General features: G+C 36.0%; 1 protein-coding gene and 1 long non-coding RNA gene across 9 annotated transcripts in view; one reads left to right on the top strand and one right to left on the bottom strand.

Annotated features, from left to right (window-relative positions):
- The window catches only part of LOC138148832 (uncharacterized), a 120,204-nt gene that overhangs the window by 26,158 nt on the left and 81,212 nt on the right, over positions 1-12,834 (bottom strand). The window lies entirely within an intron of this gene.
- Positions 1-12,834, top strand: part of ASB3 (ankyrin repeat and SOCS box containing 3) — a 131,646-nt gene that overhangs the window by 82,668 nt on the left and 36,144 nt on the right. For all 8 annotated transcript variants that reach the window (XM_069071694.1, XM_069071697.1, XM_069071696.1 and 5 more), the window contains 2 exons: positions 7,775-7,887; positions 8,465-8,600. In XM_069071694.1, the coding sequence (XP_068927795.1) occupies positions 7,775-7,887; positions 8,465-8,600 (249 nt within the window). The remainder of the gene's footprint in view (positions 1-7,774; positions 7,888-8,464; positions 8,601-12,834) is intronic.

Raw genomic sequence — 12,834 nt, 5'->3', positions numbered from 1 at the left:
AACAACCTGAGCTCAAGAAATCAGCCTCAGTCTCTCCAATAAAAATAGGATTGCAGTTGTGTACCACCCTTCTCCACTGCATTTTCTTAACCATTGGCAAAAATGGTTCAAATTAACCAGAGTATTTACATTTTCTGAAACAGTCTGATTGGTTTAGGTTTTTCTATGTTTTATAGATATAATGTAAAAAATAAACTATTAGTACATTTTCTTTTTTTTTTCTTTTTTTTTTTAAAAAGCAATTGGGGTTAAGTAACTTGCCCAAGGTTACATGGCCAGTTATTTCTGGGTGTGGCGCTAAATATCAGAGCCTGGATTCGATCCCCAGGTCATCCCAACACTGGGGCCAGTGCTCTTACTTGCTGAGTCACCTGGCCGCCCCTAAGCAATTGGGGTTAAGTAACTTGCTCAAGGTTACATGGCCAGGTGTTTCTGGGTGGGTGCTAAGTGTATTAGTACATTTTCAATGTATATAGTAAGCAACAGAGATGATGTTGGAACTTTGATTCTTGGACTCCAAAATTAGTGCTATTTTCCCTATTCTGTGTTGTCATTCAAGATCATGCCAACGAATTCTGGAGGGGGTGTGTGTGTTTTGTTGTAGTGTGTATATGTGTGTGTGTGTATATACGTAAAATAAATGTAATATTTTGAGTTAATACTTGATTTTCTGGGGCAAGATGGCTTAAATAATTATAGTTAGTCAGCAAAAAGGCAGAATTCTATCACTGAGTAAATTCCAACATTTCTTGTATTAGAACTGCCTGGATGTGTTCAAGTATGTGTAGTTTTGAGAGGAAATACATTCTTATGAAAATGAATTGTATTTCATTTGTTCATTCATTCATTTTTAACTTTTGCCAAGGAATAATTGCTTCAAAAGGTATAATCACAAATATACAAATTTTCTCCTATAACACATGGCACATTTTTTTTTCATAGATCAAAATATATGTATATTTTATTTCCAAACACAAAAGCAGGCATCAGTTTACCAAAAAAAAAAAAAAAACCAAGCAAAAAATAAACCCTCTGATCCCCCCTCCCACCCAAGCCCTTAATGATACAGCATGAATAAAATGTGATAGAAAAGAAAAAGTCTAAAATATGATATGACTTTAAAAAAACACAATTTACAGTTTAGATAAGAAAATATAGTGGTCCATGTTACCCTATGTTGAGCAGATGGTCTTTAGCCAAGTCAATATTGTACTTTAAATAAATCACGGTAATACAAATGGAAAATTTGAAGTTGGAAGTATGGGCTTGATTCCTGGCCCTGCCACTTACTAAGTTTGTATAAGTTAATTTTTCTCTTTGGCCCTCAGTTAAGCCTGTAAATCTTAGGACTGGACTACACTTGTAGGTCACTTCCCTGCACCACCTCAATGTCTGGGGAGAGGAAGATTAGGTTAATAGCTGAGCTTAGTTCTTATAGAGCACAGTCCCATTTCCAACTCCAAAACCCCATTTGTGATTGAGTCCTAGGTACCCTGGCTTCTTAGTCTTCCATGCTGGGCTGCCTTGCTACACCCCCTACCTGAAATCTTAGCTCCAATGTCACCATAGCTTGAGTCCTGATCATGTGGGGATCATGTGGCATATGAAACTGAGGGCAAACAAAACAGAACAGAAACAAACACCCCTATGTCCATTTCTCAGAACCAAGATGGTATCCATGCTGGGTGCAGCGTATAAGAAGTGCTGAAAAGAGTGCAATAGAAAGTGGGTAGTGGAAATGAGCACAGCTGCAAAGCAATTGTATTTTTTTAGGCATATGTTCCCCTGAATATTTCTGTAATCTGGTGAGGGTATTTGTGCTGTTAAATGCATTTTTAAATTATCAGAATTAAATCAGTGCAGAAATGAGACTTAAATCATTAGTAATAGCAATAATGAGAAAATATAATGTAAAGAAAATTAAGTTGGTTTGTTGGAAGTGGGTGGAGAAGATAAGGCTAATAGTATTATCTTTACCTAAAGTCTTTGTTATATTTTCAAAGTGGTATTTAATAGACTTTTGGCTTGTTTAAGTGTTTTGGCTTCTAAAAATAGCAGCCTACAGAGATATTTTGTTCATTTTTTCAGTTTAACTTGAGATAAATGGTTGATGGTAGAGGCTGACATAACCTTTAGAACTAATATAAATAATAAAGTTGAGATATCAGAAAACAAGTAACATTTCCATATGGATAAAATGATGCTTAGCTTTCTGTGCATCAGACTTACTAAGTGGATGGCTTATTGACTCAGTTGGTAGATTATATTAATTTGTGTTTCTACATAGCAAAACTCCTTTGGACTTCTCCATCATGTTCTCAGGAATCTCATCAATAGGAACCTCATTATCTTGCAAGATTTTGTTAGCCTTGGTACTCATGCTTCATCAGTACCCTTTGACCTGTGTTCTCTCTGTTTGGAAGGCAGTGTGAAAAAAACTCCTTTGTAAACCTCTATTTAAGGAAAGCGCCCAGGCAAGGCATCTCTTCATTTCTTACCCCGCTGCATTACTTTGGACCTCTCAATTATACCCCTGTGCTGGGTACTTTCTCTTTCTTGTTCTCCTCTTCCCATCTTTTCAGCTTCCTTTTGTATGTTGTCTTCCCTGATTAGATTATAAGCTCCTTGAAGGCAGGGGCTGCTTTTTTTTTTTTGTATCCCCAGTGCTTAGGATAGTGTCTGGAACATGGTAGACACTTAATAAATGTTTATTGATTGATTGATAAGTTACTTTGTAGGCGAAATTAGATCATACCTTCTGTTTATATTTAGTTTCTCTTAAGTTCCTTGAAGACTGTAATTCTCTATTTTATTTATTTTGTGTTACTCCAAATCATGCACTCTTTCCAACATACAACATTGCTTATAATTTCCAGACTAGCTGTCAGCTACTCTAGCCACAAATTCAATGAAAAAAAATTACATGATGCTATTTTGTTCCAAATGATGAAACTGAGATAATGTCCTAGTGAATTGAGTTAGATTTGGACCCCCTAAATACTTAAAAAGAACTATATTGCTTCTTTATCACTGACCATTAAATTCTTTGATATTTTAAAATTATTAGCAAGAATGTCCAATACAATATCTGTTCATATTTTGTTTCACTTCATGATCTATGAAAAATATGGTTAGAGAAGCCTTGAATACATCTGGCAATTTAAAGTGGCTCTTATGGTGTTATTGAGAGAAGGTATTTTTCCTCTTTGAATGATTTACATGCCTTATTTAATAGTTTATTAATATTTAATAAGGTTATCTTATCTCATGAAAAATAAGCTGTCTTTACACTGTTTTAAATATCATCATTGTCAACTTAAAAACTCTTAAAAACTAGGTTCTTTTATGCTGCTTTTTTTTTGACAATTTGAAGGTAAGGATGTATAAAAACATTTTTTATTTGGCTATCAAAAATTAGGTTGGCTTTATATTGATAAAGTGGAAAGGAAGGAGATGATATGTGAAGACACTAAGAGATTTAGAGGACTGCAGGGAGGGGACTTGAGGGAGGGAAATCATCAGTCATTTTAGTGAAGTAGTAGGTCATGTCTTTTGCTGAGGGAAGAGAATAGCAGTTTATAGAGAAGAGAAATTTTGGAACAGCTATTGTGAGAAATGTAAAAATATAATAGCAAACATTTATTGAGTGCCTACTATGTACCAGATACCTTCCATACTATGTGCTAATCATTGTGCTAAGTTGGGGATACAAAGAACGTAAAAGACAGTGCCTGTTCTTAAGAAATTTACAGTCTAATAAATTATTGATTGTATTAACTCCCTGTTGACCAATGATAGTGTATAAAGGATTAATTAGAGGATTACATATGGTAGTAAGGGCCAGTAGAGGTTACATATCTTAAATTTGTAGTAGTCCTAGTCAGAACAGTTTCCTGATTTCCTTCAGCCATGTTAGGCCTTTCTGTAGTAGCAGAGGAAGAGGTCAATATTAGGAATTATTCAAAGTTTATAATTACCTGAATTGGAATGGTAGAAAGTCAAGAGTATAAAGAATTAAAGGGTAAAGTAGAAGGTATTATATACCTAATGCCATAAGATGCCTAAGCCATAAGGTCATGATTGAATAGAGGGAAGATGAAATCAGAATTCGGTTTTGATAGTCTGGCAAACATGAGATACTGAAGGTTATGATAAGGGTAAAGAACAGATAGAAGGAATGCAGAAATAGAAGAAGAGTTTCTGACCTATCATACCTATCAGATAGGCTAATATGATAGAAAAGGAAAATAATAAATTCTGCAGATGTGGGAAAACTGGGATACAAATGTACTGTTGGTGGAGTGGTGAACTGATCCAACCATTCTGGAGAGCAATTTGGAATTATGGCCAAAGGGCATCCAAACTGTGCATACCCTTTGATCCAGCAGTACCACTATTAGTTCTGTATCCCAGAGAGATCATAAAAAAGGGAAAAGGACCTACATGTGCAAAAATATTTATAGCAGCCCTTTTTGTGGTGCCAAAATATTAGAAATTGAGGGGATGCCTATCAATTGGGAAATAACTGAACAAGCTGTGGTATATGAATGTAATGGAATACTATTGTGCAATAAGAAATGTTGAACAGGCAGATTTCAGAAAAATCTGGAAAGACTTGTATGAATGTTGCGAAGTGAAATGAGCAGACCCAGGAAAACGTTGTATACAATATAAGCAACATTGAGTGGTAATCAACTATGAATGACTCAGCTCTTCTCAGCAACATTGATCCAAGACAAGTACCAAGGACTAACAAAGGAAAATGCTATGTCTGTATGCTGATAAAGAACTGATGTACTCTGAATGCAGATTGAAACCTATTTTTTTCACCTTATTCTTTCTCATTTTTTCCTTTTGATCAATTTCTTTCAAAACTGTGACTAATATGGAAATATTTTTATAGGATAGCACATGTAAATTATATCAAATTGTCTACCATTTTCAGAAGAGGGGAGGGAGAAAAAATTTGGAACTCAAAACCTTGTAAAATTGAATGCTAAAAATTTTCTTGACACATAATTGGGGAAAAATGCTATTAAAAAAAGAAGATAAGAGTTTGTGATCAAGAGGGAGATTTCAGAGTTCTAGATCTTGAAAGCAGAGCAGTTCCAAGTAATCATGAAGATTAAGGTACTTATGGGAATCTGATTTCTACCTGAGGGAGAATGGAGACAGAAGTTATGGGAGTTAAGTAGGTTGAGAAAATAAAACTGTAGAAATTAGAGTCATTTTTGTGAATGTAAAAGTCACTAGTAACAGTGGCAAAGGTTGGGGATGGAAAGGAAGACTATAGGCCAATTGCTGAAATAATTGAAGAAGATAGAGTGTGTCAACAGACATTTATTGAACACTTTGTGTTAGCCACTGTACTGAGCACTGGGGGTACAAAAAAGCAAAAACAATTCCTTCCATTGGGGAGCTTAGAAAAGGATGGAGATAATACATAAATAATTAAGTATGTCTAAGATATATGTGTATTTGCATGGTTATATATATGTATGTATATAGATATCTATTTATGTACATAGATATCTCTCTCTCCACACACACACACACACACACACACACACATACACCCTAGATAGATATAGATATTTGAAAAGTAATGTCAGAGGATAATGAAATAGCAGCTGGGGGACTGAGAATGATATCCAACAGAATGTGGTATTTGAGCTAAATCTTGACAGAAAACAAAGAAGTTAAGAGGCAATGGTAAAGAGACAACATTTCATGGGAGATGGAGTGTGATGTTTGAAGAACAGCAAGTAGACCAGTGTTGTTGGATTGTAGTGAAAGGAGACTGGAAATGTAGAAAGGGGCCAGGTTAATGGAGAACTTTAAATGTCAGATAGAGGATATTTGTTCCTGGTGGTAATAGGAAACTTGGACAAATTACTATTTTAGAAAAAAATGATTTTGACAGCTGAGAAGAGCATCCTACAGTGGCAGCATTCAGAATGCAGAAAAGATGTAATTCAAAGTTATAGTCTTTAAAGGAAATGAGGCTGTTGAATGATAGTAGGTAGCAGTCTTGGAAGTGGCAAGATGTGGGTGAATTCCTGCTCTAGGTCCTGTGATTCTGGTAGTATGGGAAAATGAATAGCCAACAATGGAGAAAGAATGTGCTGCCTTTCAGGGTGAGTGGCTTCAGTTAGTGTATTTTTGTCATCCTTGTTAATTCAAGTTATTGCATATTTGGTGGTGATTAGAACTTTGTAAACATTTTGTAACTCTGTTAAGGCTTATCTACTTTAATTCAAATTGGACAAGTTTTACAGTATTTTCATTTGTGGTTGAGTTGCTGTTGTGTAATGAATATGTTTCTTGTAAATGTGATTTATTTTAAGGTAGCTTTTGTAGCATTATTTACCCTCTTTATTTTGTAAACATTTTACCTTTGATAAAATGATTATATTTTCAGAACTTTAATCTTCATGATACATCATCACTAGCTTTTTCTTCATTAATTATTTACTAATGCATTAAAATGTAATTATTAAAAAAACCTGAAATCAATAAGATATAAAGCATTAATTAAACCAAGTTATTGGAAATGAATAGAAAATGAGGGAAAGAGAATTAGGTTTCAGGGAAAGGAACCAACTCATAGATGCCCTAGTCTCCAATCATAACTGAAATATGCTCATAGAAGAGGGGCTCCACACAAAGAACTTGCTTGGGTCCCTGGGTAGGAAGAAGAAAGGGAAGTCAGCTTGTTGGCACAGCCCTCTTACCTAATTGCCCTGGATGTGGCAGTAGCTTGGAGAGGCCACGAAGGAATTCTTGGATGAGAAGCTAGCTACTCATCGGAAGACTTCAAAACCAAATCTAGAGAGAAGAGTAGTTCCCAGACAACTCTGAGTTCTTGAGCCAAGCAAGAACTGGAGTTGAGAAACATCAAGATATAGAACATGAATGTAGAGAAGCAAACATTGACTTCAGTCTTCATTAGTATTAGACCTATACCTGAGCCATTTCTTGATGTTCCCAGGAGGAATGTTTGAGTGTAGCCGCAAGGCAAAGGGAATGATTTGTGGGACATCTCCAAGATATGTCTGTATCTGTGTGAGCCCAGAGTTAAAAAAGAAAGGTTTTTAGGTCATGAGTTATAATTATAAGACTATGTTTAAATTAAGCTTTATACTTTCCAAAATTCTTTCATATGGCCTCAGAAACTTACTAGCCATGTGACCCTGGGCAAATCACTTAGCCCAGTTTGCCTCATTTTCCTCATCTATAAAATGAGCTGGAGAATGAATTGGCAAACCACTCCAGTATTTTTGCCAAGACTACCCCAAATGAGGTCATGAAGAGGTGGACACAACTGAAAATGACTGAACAACAATAAAATGCTTATTATCTGTGATCCTCATGATATTATCTGTGATTCTCATGATCCACTGATGATTTCATCGGTGCTAACCCTCTCCTCACATTATCTTGTGTTTATGTTTTACATATCAGCTAGTAAAATGTAATCTCCTTGAAGGCAGGAACCACTTTTCATTTTATTCTTTTTATCTGTCAGTGCCTAGCATGGTACCATAAACATAGCAAGTATTCAATAAATGTTGATTTAATTTGAATGTGCATAGAGATTAAAAATATATGCTAGGCGAATTTGAGTTTAGACCACCAAACTAATCAATGTTATTTGTCACATCATAATGTAGTTGAATTTGGTAGGTACAAATGCAGCACTGAAGTGAAAAACTAGTGAAAAACTTTTCTTTAAAATGTATCTTTTTAGTAACTGTGATGTCTTCTCTTGCAGCTGTTGAAAATGGACATTTAGATGTGGTAAAACTGTTGCTTCGACATGGAGCAGATGTTAATGGATCCCATTCTTTGTGTGGTTGGAATGCCCTGCATCAGGCAGCTTTTCAGGTAACCTCTCAAGTTATTATTTCATTTCCATGTATATTGTGTGTTTTACCCTTTTAAGATGACAGTTTTACCCAGTTTTTGCTTTTCATTTGCCTCTCTGATTTATGATAGGTTAGTATAGAAAGGGCAGTCTAAATGCTAATGATTACTCTGAATAAACCAACTGATTTTTTGGTTTGTAAGGATTATTTCAGCATTTAAAGTATGGATAGCATATTTAAGATGCTATCATATAAAATATTTGGAATGTAAGTCAATTGCAGGTATTTTTGTTTGAGAAACTTTTTAACAGTAGGTAGAAAGTATACATTCTGAGGCAGCAAGAGATTTTTGCCTTTGCTTCATTTCTAAGATACTAATATTGTTTCTATTTATGTTTATTTGCTCTGCTAACTTGAGGTAAAGGATAAAATTAACCCAATTGATTACTTAACCCTATAAATTCCTTTCATTCTGACAGTGCATATGAATATTTTGTATTCTACATCTCTCTAAGTTTATGTTATGATAGATTGTTTAATTAGAAAGCATATTTTTACTTCCTGTTTTTCTCATTTAATATGAATCTATGCTTCAGGAATACACTGAGTTGATAAAGTTGCTTCTTAAAAAAGGAGCAAACAAGGAATGCCAGGATGACTTTGGGATCACACCTTTATTTGTTGCAGCCCAATATGGAAAGTTGGAAAGTTTGAATGTACTTATTTCATCTGGTAAGATTCAGTTATTTAGCCTCTGCATGGTTAAACTCAAATAATTGAACTTTAATTCTTCTTCCTAGAACAATATGACCAAATAAATACAACTTAGATCATAAAGTTTTTTGGTTGCACATATGATGCATAAGAATAATAGCTATTTGATTTATGGGCCCATTTATTAAGAATTCTTTACTAACATTCTTTAATGGCAAGGTTCTAATTTATCAGAATCTGAGCATCACAAACTCTTTCTAAAGTAAGATTACTTTTTTAGGGTAATTATACAGTGGTTTTAATGTTCCCAAGCTACTTCCTTGTGCAGAGATCCATTAAAAAAAATTAATCTAGTTATTTTTAGCTTTCAACACCCACCTCCACAAGATCTTGAGTAACAAATTTTCTCCCTGTCTTTCCCCTACCCTACCCCAAGATAGTGAGCCTACTGAATACCCCTTCCCTCAATCTGCTCTCTCTTATATTCTCCCCCGCCAACCCCTCCCCCCCAACTTTCTAGTAGGGCAAGATGGATTTCTATACCCCAGTGCCCGTATCTTATTTCCCACTTGCATGTAAAAAACAGTTTTTTTAAACATTTGCTTTTAAAACTTTTGAGTTCCAGATTCTTTCCCTTCTTCCCTCCTCACCCATCCCCACTGGGAAGACAAGCAGTTCAACATAGGTTATACATGTATAGTTACGCAAAATGTTTCCATTGAAGTTATACTGTGAAAGACTAACTATATTTCCTTCCATCCTATCCCGACCCCCACTTATTCTCTTTTCTACTTTGACCCTGTCCATTTTCACAAGTGTTTGCTTCTAACTACCCTCTCCCTCAATCTGCCCTCCCTTCTATCATCCCCCCCTTATCCCCTTCCCCCCTACTTTCCTGTAGGGTAAGATACCCAATTGATTATGTATGTTATTCCCTCCTTAAGCCAAATTCAGTGAGAGTAAGGTTGACTCATTCCCTTTCACCTTCCTGCTCTTCTCCTCCATTGTAACAGCTTTCTCTTGCCTCTTTTATATGGGGTAATTTACCCTATTCTATCTTTTCCTTTTTCCTTCTACCAATATATTTCTCTATCACCTCTTAATTTTATTTTTTAGATATCATCCCTTCCTATTCAACTGATCCTGTGCCCCCTATGTATACATGTACACACATATATACATACTCACACATGTATTTATATACACATACACCCTCCTAAACCTACATATATATGTATGTATACATATATATTCCCTTCAACTATCCTCATATTGAGAAAAGTCTCATCAGTTACAATTAACATTTTTCCATGTAGGAATGTAAACAGCTCAACTTTAATAAGTTCCTTATGGTTTCTTTTTCCTGTTTACCTTCTCATGCTTCTTGTATTTGAAAGTCAAATTTTCTGTTCAAATTCATTTGTTTGGATCTGTTTTATAGTATCTTGATTTCTCATAAAGTCATTAGCTTCCATTTGCTTTAATCTAATTTTGAAGGAAATCATTCTCTTCAGTGAGTCTTTGAAATTCCTTTTCCATCTGGCCAATTTGGATTTTTAAGGCATTCTTCTCCTCATTGGCTTTTTGGGCCTCTTTTGCCATTTGAGTTAGTCTATTTTTTAAGGTATTATTTTCTTCAATATTTTTTGGGGTCTCCTTTAGAAGGCTGTTGACTTGCTTTTCATGATTTTCTTATTCTCATTTCTTTTCCCAATTTTTCCTCTACTTCTCTTGATTTTCAAAATCCTTCTTGAGCTCCTCTATAGCCTATAAACAGTTCATATTTTTCTTGGAAACTTTTGATGCAGGAGTTTTGACTTCATTGTCTTCTTCTGGTTCCATGTTTTGATCCTTTTTGTCCCCAAAAAGAATTCTATGGTCTGATTGCGCTCCCTCTGCTTGCTCATCTTGCCAGCCAATTTCTTAAGTTTTGAGCTCTTTGCCATGGTAGAACTCTGCTTCCAGAGTGGAGAGAGCTGTGTCCCAAATTGCTGGGGTTTTCACAAATGTTGTCAGAGGTATGAGGAGGCTGCCTTCTCTACAGGCACCACAAGCTCTGGCACACTGGCCACATACCCCAGGACCACCACCTAAGACTGAGACCCATATCCAAACAGGTCAAAGCAAGAGCAATCACCCTCTGAATGGTAGCTTGGTCCCCCTATGATCTGCAGGCCAGGTAGGCCAGGAGCTCCGGAGGCAGCCATGTGGCAGCAGCTGCAGCCGCCCAAGCCTCTGCTACCTCTCACCCTGGGGGTAGGGGCCAGGCTGGGTTCTTCTGTCACTCAATTCCACTCACTTCTTACTTTCTCTTTGGTGTTTATGGGTTGAGAAGTCTCCAAACTGCCACAGCTGTCAGTGATTTACTCTGCTGAAGTCTGTTCTGGCTGGTCAGGGCCAACCCAGATCTGTGCCTGGGCAGCTCGCGTGGGACTATGCTCGGCTCCCAGCTTGGTGTGATAGCCCCTTCCTGTTGGCCTGCCAGGCTGCCTTTAGCAGGAGATTTGTTTCTCTCTGTCCCTTTGTGGGTTCTATAGCTCTAAAATTTGGTTAGTCATATTTTACAGGTGTTAGAGATGGTTGGAGCAGGAGCTCAAGCAAGTTCCTGCTTTTACTCCACCATCTTGTCTCTGCCTCCTTAAAGTAAGATTATTGATCTGTTGTGTGGTGGGTTATACATAACATGAGCATTTCCAACCTTCTACTATGTGATAATTTTTACATTTTGTTTAATTATTAGAAACAATTTTGTATTTTGTGCTATGGCTTATCTATTTTGACTGGATTTTCATTATCTAAAATTATCTCTGTGACTGTCATCAATTGAAACCAATAGGTTCCATTTAAATGGTGCTTTTTTGCTGTGGGACCTTTCCCTCTCTACTCACTGTCTGAGATTTTGTCATTGAAACAGAGAAAGAAACGACAACATTATTCTGCCTTCTACCTTATTCCTGACTCTTCTAGAATTCAGGCTGTCTTTTTGGCATTTTTCATTTCCCGTATGAAATTCTGAAGTCCCATTTACTCTATCTAATTTTATTGCCCTTATTATCATTATATCTTCTTGTTCCTTGATTTTGAAGTTTTTGTGTTCTTTCTCATTTTGAAATTCTTAATTTGTTGCTCAGACTTCTGCTTACCTTCAGTTTTTTTCTGCTGATTTGACATTTGTACCTTGGTTTTTAGCATCTCATAGACACGTATAAGAAAATAGCTTTCTTACTTTCTATGACATTTTTATCACTGTAAAAAGGGTTGATATTATAGGACATGTTATTTGAAGGCATTTTCTTCTATACTAATCCCATACTTGACTAGCTCTGGGTTATTTAGGATCACTTCAGGTACACCTCGCAGAGAAGAAAAGGGATATACAGCAGGATAGACTCATTTATGCAGCATAGATAGCGTATATAGACTGTTAATTTAGATAGGAGGTTAATTATTTCTACTCAATGAAGTTGAAAATACTCCAGGGACAACAACCCTAGTTAAAAGAATCAGCAAGTCTTGAGTACTAATACTACTCTGTTACTAATTGAGAGATTTTGATTTAAGTTCAAAACCTCCTCTGATATTTATTTGTTGTGTGCCTGAGCAAGTCACTTAAGCTTGTGCAGTTTCCTAGAACTCATATACTAAGGTACTACTAAACCAGTTCGGAGAATTGGTTTTTCATTGTAGTATAAACTCTATTTTAGTAAAAGCTAGAAGAGGTGAGGACAGTACCAACAAAAGGAGAAGTCTGGATTAGATGATTTTTAAGGTGCTATGGAATACTCAGTCAGTCCTGTGGTTGTATTAATGTTATAGTTAAGCTTGTAGGGGAGGAAGGAGCAAAAGAATGAATGAATTGGTTGTGAGCATTGCAGAGATAGAAAGTTGGGGTTGGGGGGGGAGATTCTGTAATGGGGAATTATGATGAGAGTAGAGAGACAGACTAACAACACCAGAGCAAAAACACTACCGTGGTAAGGAAAATAAGGATATAGTGGGTAAATGGGGAGAGAGGGGACAATGGGCATCTAACATTTTAATGTTCTAGACAATCCTCAAAGGTTATAAATTGCAGAGTAGTTGCTGATGTGCATTGGTAGGGAGAGTTTCTTTACTGGAACTCTTGTACACTAATGTAATCATAGGTCCAGTCCACCAGAGAAAAAGAATAAAGTGAGGAAATGATTAAATTTCCATAAAATGCATAGCTAATAGTCTAAAATATAGGGATTATGTTTATAGGGTGTTGTAT

This window comes from Petaurus breviceps, unplaced genomic scaffold, assembly GCF_028583685.1.
Source record: "Petaurus breviceps papuanus isolate PSGF00001 unplaced genomic scaffold, PetGlider_PUasm1.0 90842, whole genome shotgun sequence".
Taxonomy (NCBI): domain Eukaryota; kingdom Metazoa; phylum Chordata; class Mammalia; order Diprotodontia; family Petauridae; genus Petaurus; species Petaurus breviceps.
Note: the sequence above shows the minus strand (reverse complement) of the source record. Positions and strands in the feature narration are given on the sequence as shown.